This window comes from Hemicordylus capensis, chromosome 2 (genome assembly GCF_027244095.1).
Source record: "Hemicordylus capensis ecotype Gifberg chromosome 2, rHemCap1.1.pri, whole genome shotgun sequence".
Classification (NCBI taxonomy): domain Eukaryota; kingdom Metazoa; phylum Chordata; class Lepidosauria; order Squamata; family Cordylidae; genus Hemicordylus; species Hemicordylus capensis.
In genome coordinates, this window is record NC_069658.1 from 423,563,615 (window position 1) to 423,581,345 (window position 17,731).

The window sequence follows — 17,731 nt, forward strand, 5'->3', positions numbered from 1 at the left end:
CCAGGTTCCCTCCCTGGCATCTCCAAGATAGGGCTGAGAGAGATTCCTGCCGGCAACCTTGGAGAAGCCGCTGCCAGTTTGTGAAGACAATACTGAGCTAGATGGACCTATGGTCTGACTCAGTATATGGCAGCTCCCTATGTTCCTATGTTCCTAGAACTGAGCCCTCCCCCCACCAGGAACTTATCACCTTGGAGGTGGTCTGCTTCAGGCACTCAACTCCTCAGCTGAGTGTAGATACCAACAGTGTGGTAAGCAGCGGGCAGACAGCACTTCTACACCGACACTGTTTTATTATTAAAAATAGATCCCCCCCATCCCCTTTCTATATGACTGAGGTAGATCTGTTTAGTTTAGCCCAAACATAAATACAAGATGAGGGACAGGGAAGGCAAGGGAATGGATAGTCAGCTGATGGACAATGATATTTTCTTTTAGAATTTAATCAAGGCCATTAGAGATCTGATTTCACATTGTCCTTGAGAAAGTTTCTTATGAAATATGTTGGGATTTTTATATTCAGAGCCACAAAAGAGAGTGATGTGGTGCAAGGCAGACTATTAAATTTATTGAGATTGATCAAGGCACAAAAATATTGAAGATCCCAAGAAACAGTTCTTCAGTAGAGCAATCTCTGCCAGTGATAATAAAGCGGTTAGATGGTTTCCTAGCATCTTCTTTTAGATTTAAGGTGTTTCCAGCGATATCTGAAGTCTCATATTGAGAAATTCTGGTGTGTAAAGATGTTATATCTAGTGTGCCTAAAATACCTTATTATCCAACATCATATATATTTCATGTTTTACTGAGGAAATCCATGGAGTCCCTCACATGGGCCTTAAGTTTAAGAATAAAAAACCTTTAATGAAAAAGCCAGCAAAGTTGGTCAATGGTTCTAACATGGAATTACAGCCCAACAAAATTGCTCTACCAAGGGGAGGCAAAATCCCTTAATGGGCTTGAAGAATCACATACAATAATTGAGATACGGGCATCGCAAAATGATATCTCTTAAAAAAACAACAACAAACTTATTTATCAAATTTGTTCACAGCCCTAAACTTCTGTCTCTGGCAGTTTACAACAATATAAAACAACTTAAAACACAGAAAATAAAAGCCTTAAAACAATTTAAAACTACAGTCAAATTAAAAACCTTGGGTGAAGAGATAGGTTTTAAAGTACTTTTTAACATTTTCAGAGATAGGGAGGCTCTTATTTCAGCAGGGAGCTCATTCCAGAGTCTCAGGGCAGCAACAGAGAAGGCCCGTCCCTGTGTGGCCACCAGATGAGCTGGTGCCAACTGCAGATGAGCCTCTCCGGATTATCTAAAAAGGCGGTGGGGCTCATGGTGAAGAAGTTGTTCTCTTAAATACCCAGGGCCTAAGCCGTTTAGGGCTTTATAGGTTATAACCAGCACCTTGTATTTTGCCCAGAAACATATCGGTGGCAGGGTGTTTCTTTTAGTATAGGAACAATGTGATCTCTTTCAGATGACCTGGAGACCAACCTGGCTGCTGCATTCTGTACCAACTGCAGTTTCTGGACTATGTACAGAGGCAGCCCCACATAGAGAGCATTGCTGTAATTAAGTCTGGAGGTTAGCAGCATATGTACCACTGTTCTGAGGTTGTTCATTTCAAGAAACAGATGCAGCTGGCATATCAGCCAAAGCTGACAGAAAGTACCTCTGGCCACTACCTCAACCTGAGATAGCAGGGAGAGGTGTGGATCCAGAAGTACTCCCAGATTGCGCACCAGTTCCTTCTGGGGAAGTGTAACCCCATCTAGAACTGGCAGATCAAAATTGTTTCTGGATTTCTGACCCTGAACAATAAGTACCTGTGGATTTATTCTCAGTTTGTTATCCCTTATCTAGCCCATTACCGCCTCTAGGCAGGCATTTAGGGAGGTTATGCCTTCTCCTGATGACAACAACGTGGAGAAATAGATTTGGGTATCATCAGCATACTGAAAACACCCTGTACCAAATCTCCAAATGATCTCTCCAAGCGGTTTCATGTAGATGCTAGAAAGCATTGGAGACAGTATGGAGCCCTGAGGGACTTGTAACATAAAAGTCAATGCAAGCCCATCCTTGAAGCTATCGTGATGCTGCTGCTGATCTTCTGTTTTGGATTAGATGTACATATATTTTATTACACATGTTTATCCCAGCTTTCCTCTAAGGCGCTTGGGGCTCTATATACAACAGCCCTGCGAGGGAGGCTAGACTGAGAGGGAATGAATAGCATCAGGTCACCCAGTGAGCTTCACAGCTTGAGTAGGGATTTGAACCTGAACTTCCTGGTCCTAGTCTAATGCTCTAACCATTATACCTGGGGGTTCTCAACCTTGGGTCCCCAGATGTAATTGGACTACAACTCCCATCATCCCCAATCACAATGGATGTCAGGTGCAGCCTAAGAAGACTCATGCTCCTTGGTTGCCTGAGGACCTCAGCACCATAGATCACCCTGTTCCTGAATAATGACCCCCTCCCCTTATCCGAGGTGTTCCGACAACTGAGATACGCATCTTTTCCTGCTATATGTGAACACGATCCAGTACAGGAGACAAGCAGTGGCATCAGGATTGTTTTAGAGCAGGGCTGCACAACTTCACCCTCTGGCTGGTTTTGGACTACAAGGCCCATCATCCCCAGTCACAGCAGCCAATAGTTAGGGCTGATGGGAGTTGTAGTCCAACCTCTGCAGGAGGGCCTGTTTTAGAGGAAAGTTAATGCTTGCACCCTGCCTGGCTTCCTAGTGAGGCTATCAGAGCCATGTTGGCTGTCCTTGCCCAGGGAAAGAGGACTCTTGTGATATCGATCAACCAGCTCAGGTATCTGCCTTCCCTCGTGCGGGCATGTGACTGGGTTGGTGAGATGCTCTTTCTTAAAGGGACTGTGAGGCCCAGAAATGACCGGACTTGCTATGGGACGGCTCACGTAGGACACTGAGGCAAGTGGGTGGCAAGGAAGACAGGGCCAGGGTCTGGAAACTAGGAGGAAGAAACCTCATTTTTACCGCTTTTGATTTTCGGGTATTGGCTGCATGGCCGGATCTCCCAGACCGAAGGCTCCCTATCACCTTCTTAATCTGCTCCTGTCTGTGTGGAAGGAGGCTGATGCCTACGACAATTCACACCAACCAAACAAGATACTGGCGATTATTTCTAGCAGAGATGCAAGTGTTGACACTCTCCAAACACCTAGGCATTCCTAAGCGAACGCAAGCCCGATTCAGACATTATGTTCAATGAGTGCACAGATGTCTGTACACTCATACACAAGTGTGTGTATGTGTGTGTTTGTTTGAATGACTGTCTGTACCTCTGTTCGTTTTAAAAGTGAACTTGGGTACAGGCCCCTCAAATGCATGGTATAGTCAGGAAATGGACTGCTGTGAATGGGTGCAACCTAACATGTAAATAACTGTACCTGTGTACAGCTCTGTACCTGTGTATACTGTATATCCATACGAGTGTTGAACATAATGTGTGAACAGGGCTTCAGGCTCACGAATAACCGGGCCATGCTGCCATTCCACTCAGACCTATGAATGACTGCTCATCACCCCTGCAACATGACTAGGGCCATCCCTTTGTGCCTTCCCCATTTCCCCACACTAGCCCCTCCATGTGCTGTAGGTCTTCAGCACAGAAAGCAGGAGGACAGGACTGCAGTACCACCAGATGCTCTGGGGCCCTCTTGCCCTCTCATCCTCTGGTGCTGAGCATCTGAAATGGCAAGCTTCAGCCTCCATCTATAGGAATGGAAGGAGGGCAGGCTAGGGCTAAGCCACTCATTTAGGACAGAAAGGCCAAGGGGCCTGCAATCCTAAACACACTTACTGGAGTAAAAGCTCCACAAAGAGACTCTTCCAAGTCAGCCTGCATAGGACTGCCTGACACGGTACTGATCTGCAACTTGCTACCTTGAGGTGCTGCCTCTCACCTTTGCCAGCATCTCCCCCTCCCAGCGGTTCTCATTTCCTGGGATCAGGCACAAGATCTGGAGTCTCTATGCGCTACGATCCTTGCTAGAGATCCTTCGTGGCTTGTTAGCATTAATAAAACCCAGAGGTGCACCTAGATAATTATGAAGCCTGGACCCTAAGGCCTTTGGAGCGCCCCCCCCCCCGCTGCAAGTTAAGCATCACCCCCCAGCCCCCACCACACAGAGTATTTTTTTTAATCACGTGGGTTCTTGAGGACACAAACGGCAACTGAACTCACACCAATGTAAAAATATAAAACAGGTGTATTAATGCAACCAGGGGCGTAGCAAGGTTGGAGTGGGCCCAGAGACAAGATTTTAAAATGTGTTCCCCCCCCCCGCCACTGAAGCTCAGCTCATGAAGTAAAGAAATCTTAAATGAGGCTGAATTGTGGTAACAAAAAGCATAGTAGGTTTTGTCAATTGTGGACGATGCAAGTCATTTCATGGTACTGGAGAAAGACATGCTGTGCTGGTAGCTCCAGGTCTTAACACCCACATCAATTTCGGAGGATGAATACAAGTGAAGGAAGCCCGGGAGGGTGCCCGGCTGGGGGAATCAGTCATGTGACTTGCCTCTGGGGGAGGCCCTCAAGGCAGTGGGCCCCAGACAACTGTCTCCCCTTGCCCTATGATAGTTACGCCCCTGAATGCAACAATGCATTAGCAGAAACATTTCAAGACACAATTTAATATACTCCCATCCCGCACATTTCTTTCCCCACTCCTCTCTCTGTTTCTAAAGCATCCGGCTCAGTTCACAATTACACTTGGCCGCCTGGCACAGCGCAGACCGGTGTGGCGACCACACCACCCATGACAGACTAAACAGGATTTGGGGGGCCCCAGGAGGTGTGGGGGCCCTGGACCTCGGCCCTGAAGTCCAGGGGTAAGCGCGCCTCTGATTAATACCTGACTGGGTTAGTTTCCTCCCCCCCACCCCTTTCCTGACAGCCAGTAAAGCCAATGCAGCGCTCCCTTTTGGGAATGGGCTGCTTCCTCAGCCATGGGGGCTGCTGTGCTCCTTGCTCTGCTCTCCCTGCTCCCTCCATGGCCACTTGCTGCTCTTGGATAGTTATTATTGCAATTCCTGCTCCTGCTGAGCCCCAAAAACTTTAATTACTGTAAGCAGCTTGGAATGGCCAGCACAGAAGGATGGAGCGGTGGGGAGGGAAACGGGAGCGAAATTGTACGCCCCTGAAGAGCAGAGATATTAGGCTATTCCATCCCTTTGCTTTCCGACAACAGAGGCAGGCCTTTGCAACACACTGAGGAAGCTACAGCAAATGCAGATGGAAGTGCGCGGCTGTGTGGCCCACAAGCAGTTCTCTGCAGGGTACTGCAGAACCCTGGAGTCCCGTGTGGCTCTCCAGATGTTGCTGAACTATAACTCCCGTCACCCCAGCCATGATTTACTACAGCTGGGGATGATGGGAGTTGTAGTCCCACAACAGCTGGAGAGCCACACGTCGCCTGCCCCTGTAGAGAATCTGGCCACAGAACCCATTTTCAAAACTCCGCCGTAGTAGTAATAGAGGCAAGAGTACCTCTGTGCATAGACAGAGCACCTTTTGTGCACGACTGAGTAGCTATAGCAACAGCCTTGCGTTTGAGATTTGAAACCACAGAGATGTTTCTAGGGTGGCTTGAAATCTTCTGACTGTCTCTTTAAAAACGATGATATGACCGTGCAAACTTTCATTCTAGTGCGCCAAGATTCTGAATAAGTCCCCAGAGATAAACTGCCTTAAGATCAAGCACTTCTAAAGAGGCAACAAGGTGGGTATGGCTTCTAACTCTTCTGCCCATGAGATCACTGGGCCTGGTCAGCTTCTTGGACCTAGCAGCTTAGGCCTGCACAGAGAAGACTGGAAAAGTGGAGCCTCCACCCCTTGCTGAGGGCAGCCATTCTTCACATGCACCCAACAGGGTAGGGTTGACAGCTTTTTTCCTGGCAGGGCTCCCACGCATGACTATGGAATACAGTACTTATGCATAGCACCGCCACCTTTTATACTGACTCAGCTCCTGCGTTTTAACAGCAAATTCCCTGTAGCAAATCCCTGCAGAAATAACTTGTCCTGTTGACCAATTCAAGCTTTTAAATTTATTTATTTATTAGCCTATTATTTTAGCCTTGGTTTTAACGGATTACCATACATATTACATTTTCTGTGGCACAACTGATGGTACAAAGCTGTTCAACGAAGGCAGCTGATTCTCTTTATACAATGGCACGAACAATTTATTACAAGGAAAATCCTCTCCAACTCATTGCCTAAACCTGAACCCGGAGATGGACACGGATGTCTCGCACCAATGCATTTGCAAGCCTGAGTCGCTTTTCACAAGCGGAGGCGCCCAGTAATTCACTTTTTAAGATGGGTGGGCAACAAATGCATGGGCCCCTCCCACATATCAATTGACTGATGCTTTCAAGGTAATCAGGCAGGCAGTCTATGGAGGACAGACCTTCAGGGCAAGTTGTCTAAGCAAAGAGGTAGACATCCTCCTGTCAGCAGGAACTGCTGCATCAAGAATGCACACCCTTCTAAAGAAAACAGAATGAAATCCTAATGTTAGGATTCTCTGCACAGAACACGAGACATTTTCAAAACTCCGCCATAGTAGTAATAGAGGCAAGAGTACCTCTGTGCATAGACAGAGCACCAGACAGAGACAGAGATCAGGAAGGAGAATCTGAAGCAGGCACCTGCTAATAACAATCTCTAAGAAGACCAGCCCGCCCATTAGGCAGAGTGAGGTGTTGCCTGCTTCAGACTTGGGGGGGTGGGGTGGTAGCATTAAAAGGCAGCAAATGTCAGGGTGCTGCCATTGAGCCTTTTTTGCTCCCACCACCAAAATGTCTTGCGCATTTTGTCAGAGGTGCCTGGTCTCCGATGGTATGAATTTATACCCTAATCACCAACCACTGGCTTTCGTTTCTGAAACTAAACGAACAAACAAAAACAAACAATGGGAAGGTGAGTTTGAATGCTTAGCTATTCCTGTCTCCAACATGCTGGGTTGCAGCATGTCACACCAACCTCTTCTCTCTGCAAGGAGCACAGGAAGATAAACAAACAGCACCCACTCCCCCCCCCCACACAAAGGGTAGCAATTTAGGAAGCTCTTAGCTGAAGTTGGGACTTATCTTTGGGGGAGTTGCATTTCCTCCAACCACTAGGCAATACTACCCAGCTTGGCTTCTTTACCTAATGGGCAGCCTAAAATTCACCTCCAGCATTGTCAGGATGGAAATGCCGCTTTGCCTCCCAAGGGACCCATATTTGTGCTATAGACAAATCTGAGTAGCTGCTGGCTTTTGATATCTTCAAAACAGACTGGGGGGAAGAGCCAGGGTTGTTCCATTGTCCCAGCAGCCCTTGGGGCAACCTGACATCTGTTTTGCACCAGTGCAGCCTAATGTAATTACAGCTGCAACCCTGTGCACATGAACTTGGGAGTAAGCCCCATGTGACACAGAAGTAATAGCCACTGTGTTCAGTGGGAATTCTCTGTAGTTCATGTGCATAGGATTGCAGCCTTAGTTACATTAGAAGCGAGTAAGCATGCATAGCCTTACCCGGCACAACACCGTCTACGCTCCATCTTCAGACTGGAACAAACCACTGATCTGAAGGCTTCTCCTTCATACCCAGCTCTGCTGCTCTCTCTCTCTCTCGGGCTGTTTGGCTTCACATCCAGCCCTGAAGAAGAGTTCTGGAGAACTCTCTAGTTTGTGAAATGTTGGCTGGTCCTAATAAAGGCATTGCCCTACCAACTGGATGGGAAGTAAGCTCACATCCAGGGACCTCAACAATAAGTAGGTCTCTCCCTTCCCTCTCTGCCTGCTTGAAGAAAGGCCCCTCCCCATCGCTGGCACTCACCACAGAGAAGTCATCAGGCCCACAGTCCTCCCCACGGTATTTACAGGTCAGCACCATGTCCTCAAGCTGATGGCCGTTGCGGTCATAGAAGTTATAGAGATTGAGGGGCTCATCGGGAACCTCCAGGCTGGGTGGGGCTAAGGGGAAGCCTGCTTCCAAGTAGGCACCAGCGTCATAGCCCACGAGTGGGGAAATATACGACAGGTCTTCATAGGCAAGCTGGGATGCCCGGATGCGGTTGATGTTGCAGAAAGTGATGGCCGGAAAAATCAACTTGGCGGTCTCCTGCTCATCCAGCAGCGTGATGTGATGATACTCCAGATAGTAGAAGATTCGCCCGGCCACCTGGGACAGGAAAATGGACAGCGAGAAGAGGAAGGCCCCCGCCCAGAGTGCCTGGCGCACCCCAAAGCCTCTATCTACGAAGATATGGTTGGCCCCATGCAAGGTGCAGCTATTGGCAAAGGTCACCAGATCTGGAGTGACATCTTCCTCGCCTTCCAGTTCATCTTCACAATCCTCCTCCATATCTTCGGGTTCCTTCTGGTCACAGAGGGCTTTGTCGCCATTGCTTCCACCTGCAAACTTGGCCGGGGGGTTCTCTTTGTTTGAAGAGAAGGAGATGGTGCAGAATATCTGGATGGGCATCTTGCCCCTCCAGGGCTCCTTTGATTGGCTCCCCTCTTCCAGTTTGCTCCTTGTGGGGCTCCACAAGGACCTCTTAGTGGTGGAGGTTAGAGATGAAGCGTAAGAGGGAGAAGTGGAAAGAAGGAGACAGACAGAAAGGAGGCTGATGAGAGATGATGACCACAAGAGAGGAGGGGAGAAGGGACCGGGGGAGGTGGGGAATACAAAGAAGGCTAGGAAGAGAGGGCGGCACAGAGAACAGAGGAGAAAAGAGGAGGAAATAATGGGAAAGAAATAGAGGGGTCCAACAAATGAAGCAAAGAAAAGGGAGAGTGTTTGGAGAGAAACAAGAGATGGTGTGGGGCAGGGAGAATGACAGGAGGAGTTGTGGAGCTGCCCACCCCCAATAGGAAGCTCTTGGGGCCCCAAAGCTCCCCCCAGTCCAGCATCCAGAACCAAATACCACCCCTCTCCAAAGCCGTCACTTCTCACTCTTTGTTCCAAAGTTGGGAGTTTGTGGCTGCTCCGTACTAAACGGCTGTTCCTTGGCCAGTGAAGGTTGGTGTGTGCGTGTGTGTGAGTCTACTCAGCCTATAGCAGCAGAGAACTCAGCCTCAGCTGCCTAGGACAGGGCCTGCTTAATAATTCATCGGCTTCCTTGGTATCTGTGTTGTTGGGGGTGGGAGGTGCAGAGGGAAGGACAAGCAGCTCTCTCCTCCTCCCTGCTTTCCCTAATTCCTACAGAAGCCAGGCCAGTGCCAGATAATTTCCTTCACCCAGCATGCTGCTGCCTGTTCCAGCCCCTCGCAGCTGTTCCGATGTGCCTCTAGAATGCAAGGATACAGGAGCCTTAAATGCTAAACAAAACTAGCCTTCCGGGTGATACAAACCCAGACAGCACACAGGTATCACCAACTCCATGTTTTTGTGTTTTCAAAGGCAATCGTGTGCAAACCTCCAAGTTTCTAAATAATTCCGTTTCTTGAGCCTACGCCTGACTCCTGTGGGGTCAACAGACGTCAAATGATCTCACACCCAGGCATGACTTCAGAAAGTGCACAGGGTTCCATGGATTCCAAACGACACAGTAATCGAGGGTTTATTTATTTATCACAACTATATCCCTCCGTCTAACCTTGGTAGTAATTTTGGGCATGCTGGCGCTTCAGGACCTGCAGTGGAATGTAGGGGAACATTCATAAATGTGACTCCCTACTCGTAGCAGGGCCAGAGTGGACCCAAGGGCCCACACCTGCCCACACTCCCCTGAGGGCCTATGCCTGCCCACCCAGCTGACCCCCTTGGCAGTGGCAGCACAAGGCAGTTGAGAGATTTGTGCTGCCACCATCAAGCATCCCCCATCAGCCAATGGAAGCATCCCAAAAGTCTTGCGATGATGCAGGAGCCCAGGGGACTCTCCCATTGGCTGCTGGCAGGCAGAGGAGTCACTGCTACTTCTGCCTTGTAAGCTTGCGGGGTGGTACCGGGCCCAGTGTATTATAGGGGGTGGGAGCCCAGTGCAGGGTCCTCCTCAGGACCACTGGAACCTGAGGCTGGCCCTGATCTGCAGTCTGAAATGGTACCCTCCATTCTACCATCTCAGAACTCTACCACCTCATTTTGCTGTATGTGCAAACCAGGCCCCAGTCAGAGCACTGAGCACCCACAAACCACATAGGTTAGCGGGATCCGCATAGGACAAAGAGCTACTGCTGTGCACCAAGCAGCTGCTGCCCTCTTGTAGAAAGAAACAATCCTTTAAAGGGGGACTTCCTGGGGTGCTGACTACCATGGCCCACTGGGGTGATCTGTGGAAGCACCTATTGACCTTGCACTCATCCAGATCCCTACTCAAACCAGTACAGATGACTATATAGGGCAGCTGAAATTTCACTTCAGAACCTGAAACTCCAATGTGACCAAGATTAGCACCAGCTGGTAGGAAATGCCTAGTGTCGAGCTCAGGCTGATTATGAAGTGGGCTGAAAGACCCATCTCTGAGGGTGACTTTTACAAGGCGGGGAAATTTGAACATGTTTTGTCCATCATATGACATGCCTCAGTTCTGACCTCTTCCACTGGCAGTGGAGGTGGGAGGGTGGGGCACTTCCAAGATGGCACCTGAGAAGTCGGAGGGCAGCATGCATACCAATGGCATTGTGGAGGCACTGTGGGAGTGTGGAGGAGAATGAGGAGTGTTGAGGGGAGGCCAATCAGGATGTGTGTGATGGGGGGGGGTTACAGGCTTTCTTCTTCACGTGGCAACTTGGCCACGTGCATGCAGACACAAAGGTGAGCTCACTGTTAGATTGGGCCACAAGGGGTTGATTCAAATGCTGTCTCCAACCAGCCGATTAAGTATGAGAGTGTGCCTGCACATCTCTTGCCGTTCTTCTCCTTTCCTTCTAAACATGTGGCGGGAGCAGTGTGGATGGATCATTCCCTCCGCATGAGAATGAAGATTGGAACGGCACACCGGGAGAGGCCATGAGATGTGTGTGCTCTCATCCTGAGTTGTGTGATGGGCGGGGTCAGTCAGTCGAACATATCCCTTGAACCAGCCTGATGTTCTTGTCCATCAGATCCTGCCCTGAAGCACAGTGGATGCTGCTGGTGATTACTATCCCCTTGCCATCCAGCACTGGCTGAGAATGAATGAGTTCTCTTCGGAGTCTCAGCTGGACAAATACTGACCCAGGAGAACAGCAGCAGCATGCCTCTTTGTCAAGAGGCCTCGGCTACTAGCATTGCCAACTCAATTCCTCACTGAAGTTCTGGGTGTTTAACTTTAAAAGCAACATGACAGAAAAGCCAATTGGGGCAGTTTCATTATGACGATTATGATTAGTACTCTTGGTACACTGCTTTTCAACAAGTTCTTAGGGCAGCTCACTCAGAAAAAGGAGTAGGATGGTTCCCTGTCCCAAAAGTGCTCACTGTCTAAACCAAAACCAGCCAAGCAAATAAGAATAAGGTTGACACCAGTGACAACCCCTAGAGGGATGCTGTGCTGGGACTGGATAGGGACAGTTGCTCTCCTGCTGATAAATACGAGAGAGTCACAACTTTGAGAGGCGCCTCTTTGCCCAGTTTTCCTGACATGGAGCTAGAGTGACAGGAAAACCTGCATGGGTTGGATTTCAAGCTGTCAGTCATGTTGCTGCTAAAGGCATAGGCGTCTTGGTCAAGAAAAGAAATGGCAACATTACTCTCCCTAATAACGAGACAAGAAGAAAATTGTTCACAGAAGTCTCAGAGGCTTGGGTTAGAGTTGCCAGCGGACCAGAGAAAATGGCCTGGCCTGCTCCAGTGCCTTTGTCAGTAGCCTGGTCTGCAGAAATCAACAGGTGAAGTTTTTTTTATGGCACAGAGATGCACATAATCATAAGAAAATGTTTGCTGATCAGGTGGCTTTGAAAAGCGCATGAGCAGGGACATAATAATAATAATCTTTATTACGGTCGTTGACCAGCACAAACATAAAAGAACTGGCAACCTTAGTTCAGCAGGGTCAGCAGAGAGGGACAAGAAAGGGCAGGTGTGCATGGAGTCTGCAGGACTGACCTTTGACTGAACTGACAGATGCAGCATTTTAGAATTAAGAGACAGCAGCCAGCATCTTAACTACATTTACCCGAGGAAGGCCAATTGAAATTAAAAGGACAAGTTAGGCACTGCCTGTGGCTGTCAATTTTAAAGTAGCATGATGGATCTGTGGAGTTCTGAAATACAGGTTCTTTCTTAGGTAGAACTGCCGTGGAATCCTAAACAACCCCTGAAAACAAGAAATATCCCAAAGAAAGGGCTTCTGGTGGTCCGCTTCAGAACTGCTGTTGGGGATGTGGGAGCTGGGTATGCAGGCAGAAGGGAGCTGTAGGCTGCTGCAGAGAGCTTCGCTAATGAAGCGCATCCCCTCTTCCCCCCACCCCGCTCCAAAGGGCCCCCCCTCCAGCCTGTGGTTTCTTTTCCCTGCACTTGGCAGCCCATTAGCAGAGGCCACAAAGTAATTTCCAGCAGCTTGGTCATTGCTGCCCAACCCAAGAAGGGATCAGAATAAACAAACTGGGCAGCACTTTTAGGCCTGGGGGAAGCAGTTGGGAAATTGACTTTCTGGCCAGTGCCAGATCAGCAGAAGATGAGCTCAGAGCATCCTGTGGACTTAACTGTTTGTTAGCCACACCTCCTAGGCTAGCTGGCTGGGGCTCTCAGTCCCCCTCTGCTGGTCACGGACGCGTGGGAGGGTTGGGGGAAGATGCCACAGTTTTAAGAACCATTGGGGGCTTTACTGTGGGTTTATGGAGAGGCTGTCCTGTGAGTTCGAAGTTGTCCCAGAAAACTGATGCAAAAAGTGGATTTTTTTTACCCTGTTATAAATCAGGCGACACTAACGTGCAATAAAAAAACTGAATTGTGTGTGAAATGCTCCCCTATAGCCTGCAGGGACTTTGGGGCAAATTTGGCCAATATGTGAACGGACCCCCTCCATTCCAGAGGAGATGCGAGTTAAAAGCCAGGTCTGAAAAACTTCCTGGATCATAGCTCGGTGGTGCAGCATGCATGCAGAAGGTCCCCAGTTCAATTCCCGACACATCTAGTTGAAAATCATCATTATGAAGCATATTTGGGCACCACGTTTCAACCAAGAGGCCCTCAAAGTGGTTCGCATAGAGAAAGGAAAAACAAGACGGCTCCCAGTCCCCAAAAGGCGCATCCTCTACAAGCAAATAAAAAGGTAGACACCAGCAACAGCCCACTGCAGGGACGCTGTGCTTGGACTGAGAAAAGTTCCGGGGGCGGGGCTTGGGGAGACCTCTGCGGGAGACCTCAGAGAGCCACTGAAAGCAGGGGGCTGGACAGAAGAGCCATCTGGCTCCGTGTAAAACCGCTATATATCTACACTGTGCACCAGTTCCTGTGCTAGGAAATGGATGAGCAGAGCACAGGCAAGGGTGTCCAGGCAGCATTATACGGATTCTGTTCCATTTATGGGGTCCCAGGGAGCAGCATCTTTCTAAACCTCTGGTCCCAAGAGCTGCTGCAGGCCAGGGTTTATGGCAGACGTGGCCCTCCCAGGAGGCAGAGTCATGTGGTCACCTCAGATGGGGAGGGGAGTGCCACCACAGGCACCACCCCATGGGCCTCCCTGACACTTGCTGCCACTGCTTTTCCTCACTTCACTGACTGGGGCATGCTGTTCATTCCCCCCTCCTTGCCCCATTAGGATGTGCTGCCTCTTTTCTCTCTCCTCTGCCCCAACATGAGCCAGCAACACACCTGCTGCCTCTGCCTGGTTTGTGCCGCAGTCCGAGAGGGCTTCTTCGCTGCCACTGTTGCCTTGGCAGCACGGGCTAAGGATACTGAGCTCCAGGGTGGATAAACATCAGTGATTTTTAAAAATTAATATATATATATATATCTGATTTTTTTAAAATTTAAATCAGATTTTCTAAATTTAAATCAGATTTTTAAAATAAAATGTTTTTTGAGGGGAAAAATCTGTCTAAAGATAGTTTTCTATTTAAGATACATTATAGTCCAAAGGATATTCATCATGAAATAAGGATTAGTTTTTAATTATGTAGCATGAGGCTGTATATATGCAATGTTTAAATTTTTTGGTAATTGAATTCCATTAATCCATTCACAATGTCATGCTCTTCCAGAGGTTTCTGTAAGATTATTTTGGGCAATTTTTCTATCTAGAAGAGGACCAAAAATGAAACCTTGATCTGGTTGTAAATTTTAAGATTATACCAGCAAGAATGAGTCTTTATGTAAAAAAACCATGATTTAAATCTAGTCCTACTGACTAGTGATTTAAATCGTGATTTAAATCGTGATTTGATTTAAATCAAATCCACCCTGTTGAGCTCCCACCTACAGATTGGGGAGGTGTCATATTGGCCTATGTTTTAGGCAGCAAAGTGTCTTGGACTGCTCCTGGTTTATGGCACTGGACCATTGGCCTGACCGGGTATAATTTTGGTGGGGGGGAAATAACGCAATCAAAAGGGACCATCTTAACCGAACTCTGGGAGAACTTTTTAAAAAGAGTTTATTGGTGGTGGAGGTGCAAGGAGAGAGAAATTTAGCTCCCACAGAAAGTCAACAGTTGCCAATCCATATGTCTGAAGGACCAAACAATAATAGTTTAGCTTCGCTGAGGATCAGCTGATTGCTTTCTCTTGTCCTACTTAAACTGAGAGTAAAGAAAGGTGCAAGAGACAAGCATACTTGGAATGTATGACCTCTAACCTGGAAGCAATATACTCCAATTCATGTTAAACTGTGCAGGCCAAAAAAGAAAAGGGTCAAAGAATGGCTTGGGGGACTCCAGATGGTTTGAAGAGAAAACAATTTGTTCTGGTAAGAACTAATCTGCCTAACTTCCTTTCACTATAATTTTAATTAATAATTAGCATCCTTACAAGTTAGCCCACTTCAGCCTTAAACGTTCACACATCCGCCATCTTGAATTGGGGTGGATGACATAATCACAAATGACGCTGGTGAGCCGTCCCTACATGTTCCTAACAGCGGTACCAAATTTGGTTCAAATGAATTAGGCAATTCACAAGTTTGACCACTTGTGCCTCAAACGTTCATGTGTCCATGATCTTGAATTGGGATGGATAACATCATCACAAACTATGCCGCTGAGGTGTCCCTGTGTATCATTCACTACAACCAGGGCTGGATTAACATAGTAGCAAATGTAGCATTTGCTACGGGCCCCGCGTTTTCTAGGGCCCTGCACGCCTGGCTTAAACGTCTGCCCCTTCTTTTGCTCTCTATTTGGTGCTCTCTGCTGACTCTCCTCATTGCCTGCTGCTGCCCATTCTCTCGCCTCTCTCGCTCGAGGGCATTTAAGCAAGGTCTTCCTGGCACCATGGTGTTGATTGGGTTATCTATTATGTTAAGCAGCACGGGAGGGAGTAGTAAGAACAACAATAGGAACAGATAGCTTGCAAAGGGGTCTCAAAGATAACTTAATCGCCAGGGAGTTGGTCCTTATTTGTTTAAACCGTAAAAGTTTTTAAAAACATACACACAGAGAGTAAAAGAAATAAAAGCAGTTTAGATTAAAAAACAACTAACTATTAATGCCGGGCGGAAGAAAGAAAGCTAAAGAAGATGCTAGTTGAATGTTGCCAGCATTTTCCGACTGACTGGGAGAGGGTAAAGATAAACAATGAGAACGTGTACCTTTAAGAGGAAAAAGAAAGCCGGAAGTAACTCAGATGCACGGCAAGAGGAGTCTCAAAGTTTAGTGGATCAATTGAGGGGAGCTTATATCACGGTCTTGTTGGGTAAGGTCACTTATATCCTCCTTTAGTATCTAGTGCTGTTGGGAGGGACTTTGTGATCATTGCTTTTCAAGGAACTGCCAACTTTAAGGTGAGCTCCTTTCCTCTCCTCTAGAACTGAAATAACTACTGCTGCGTTGCCAACTTCATTAGCTTTACATTGGGATGCCCGTTGAAATTGTCCAAAGATAAATGGAGGCTGCAAACCTAAACACACTTACTAGAGAGTAAGGCTCATTGAGTTCAGTGGGACTTACTTCTGAGTAAACATGCTTAGGGCTGCACTGAATGATTTGTGCATTTCCTCCTTTTCATATTAAGCATGTTAGTGTAATTTAGATTGAAAGAGGCTGTGCCTCCTGCCAAAAGATTGTCTTTTGGATACTTCTGTTTTCATGGAAGTTGCTAATGCACCTCATCATAATCACATTCATTTGCAATGCATCAGCTATTTTAAATATACATCTGCTTTCCTGTCAGGCTTGCACAAGAGGTTAAACATATATTCTTAATATTGTCAAATGGCCCTTTTAATGTGATGGCTGCTGGGATCCAATATGTTCTGCACACATTGGAATCAAACATCCACTGTTGTGTGCCAAAATTGCGAATAGGTCCAGATTTCTCAAAGTACAGAATTCCCGAGAACCTTTTAATTTAAACGGTCAGAGTTTTGTTCCCCACCCTCTTTCTCTTTGTGAAAATAACTCCAAAGGAGAACCCACGGTCAGGAGTCACAAAAGCGTGTGTGTGCGGGGGGGTGGCGTCTTTTGCAAAGTTTGTTGACTGGCTGGCTCAGCTGAGTGGAGGCATGGGGTGGTTGGTGGGGGGGCACTAGGCAAATGAAAAAATTGAATTACTTTACTATGCAAGTAAATAATTTATGTTTCAATATTTATGTGCATTTTTTTTAATTTGGGGCCCATTCATAACATATGCTACAGGCCCCACACTAGCTTAATCCGGCCCTGACTACAACTGTATGAAATTTGGTCCAAATCGGTTAGGCAGGCCACAATTTAGCCCACTTGTGCCTCAAACGTTTGCGCATCTGCCATACTGAATCGGGGTGGATGACATCATCACAAACTATGCCATTGAGGTGTCCTTATGTGTCCCTACAATTGTATCCAATTTGGTTCATATTGATCCAGGCATTGCACAGTGATGGGGAGGACACACACACAGAATGCCAGGAGGCTTTACACACATGGCCTTTAGTTCGGATCTATTCCGAAACGGAGTGTGCCAGTCCGCACATCAGCGAGACTTACCCCAAAGCCTCTGCAGGCTATTAGGGACCAGTACAGACAGGATTCTGTTTCCCCCCGAATTAAGGCTGCACATTCTGGCTTATCCCAAATTATCTCCGGCTTTAAAAAATCCTCTATCTTCAGTGGCCTTTAAAAAAGCCCCCAAAGCTTCTATTATACCCCAAAGTTTCTCTGTGACGTATGGAGTGGCTTCTTTCCAAACTCACAGTTTCTTCCTTTTTATTTTTAATGTTTGCTGGGTGGATTTCCCGGGTGGGAAATCACACTCCCCCCGCCACCCCAGAGACACGTTGTGATCTTTCTCTTGCCTGTTGAAGGGCTATGCCACATGGGGCCCCTCTCCGCCCCACCCGGTTTTTCACTTGCATGGGGGGCTGTGCACTGGGACTTTTATGGAAAAGGACCAGCAGAGCCTGGTGCTGGAGCTGCAGCTTTTCTCATGCCCACAGTCTCTGAATCTGTTTGCCTCAGCACTCAACGTGACATCCTGATCTCGCCGCTCCCCCTAGAAGTGGAGGGGGGTGCTGATCTGAATGATCAGATGGCAGCAAACTGAAAAGGGGGGTGGGGTGGGGGGGATACTTGAAGTGCGAAGGTGGTGTCAGGATCTTGCCAAAAGGAGAGAGGAATTCC

General features: G+C 47.7%; 1 protein-coding gene across 2 annotated transcripts in view; it reads right to left on the minus strand.

Moving 5' to 3' along the window:
* The window catches only part of ASIC1 (acid sensing ion channel subunit 1), a 224,748-nt gene that overhangs the window by 70,562 nt on the left and 136,455 nt on the right, over positions 1–17,731 (minus strand). Inside the window, exon 1 of one of the 2 annotated variants that reach the window (XM_053299292.1) lies at positions 7,891–8,538. The exons of the other annotated variant lie outside the window; for it this stretch is intronic. Within the exon in view, the coding sequence (XP_053155267.1) occupies positions 7,891–8,538 (648 nt within the window). Of the gene's footprint in view, positions 1–7,890; positions 8,539–17,731 lie in introns of those variants that run through there. 2 annotated transcript variants of the gene reach the window in all.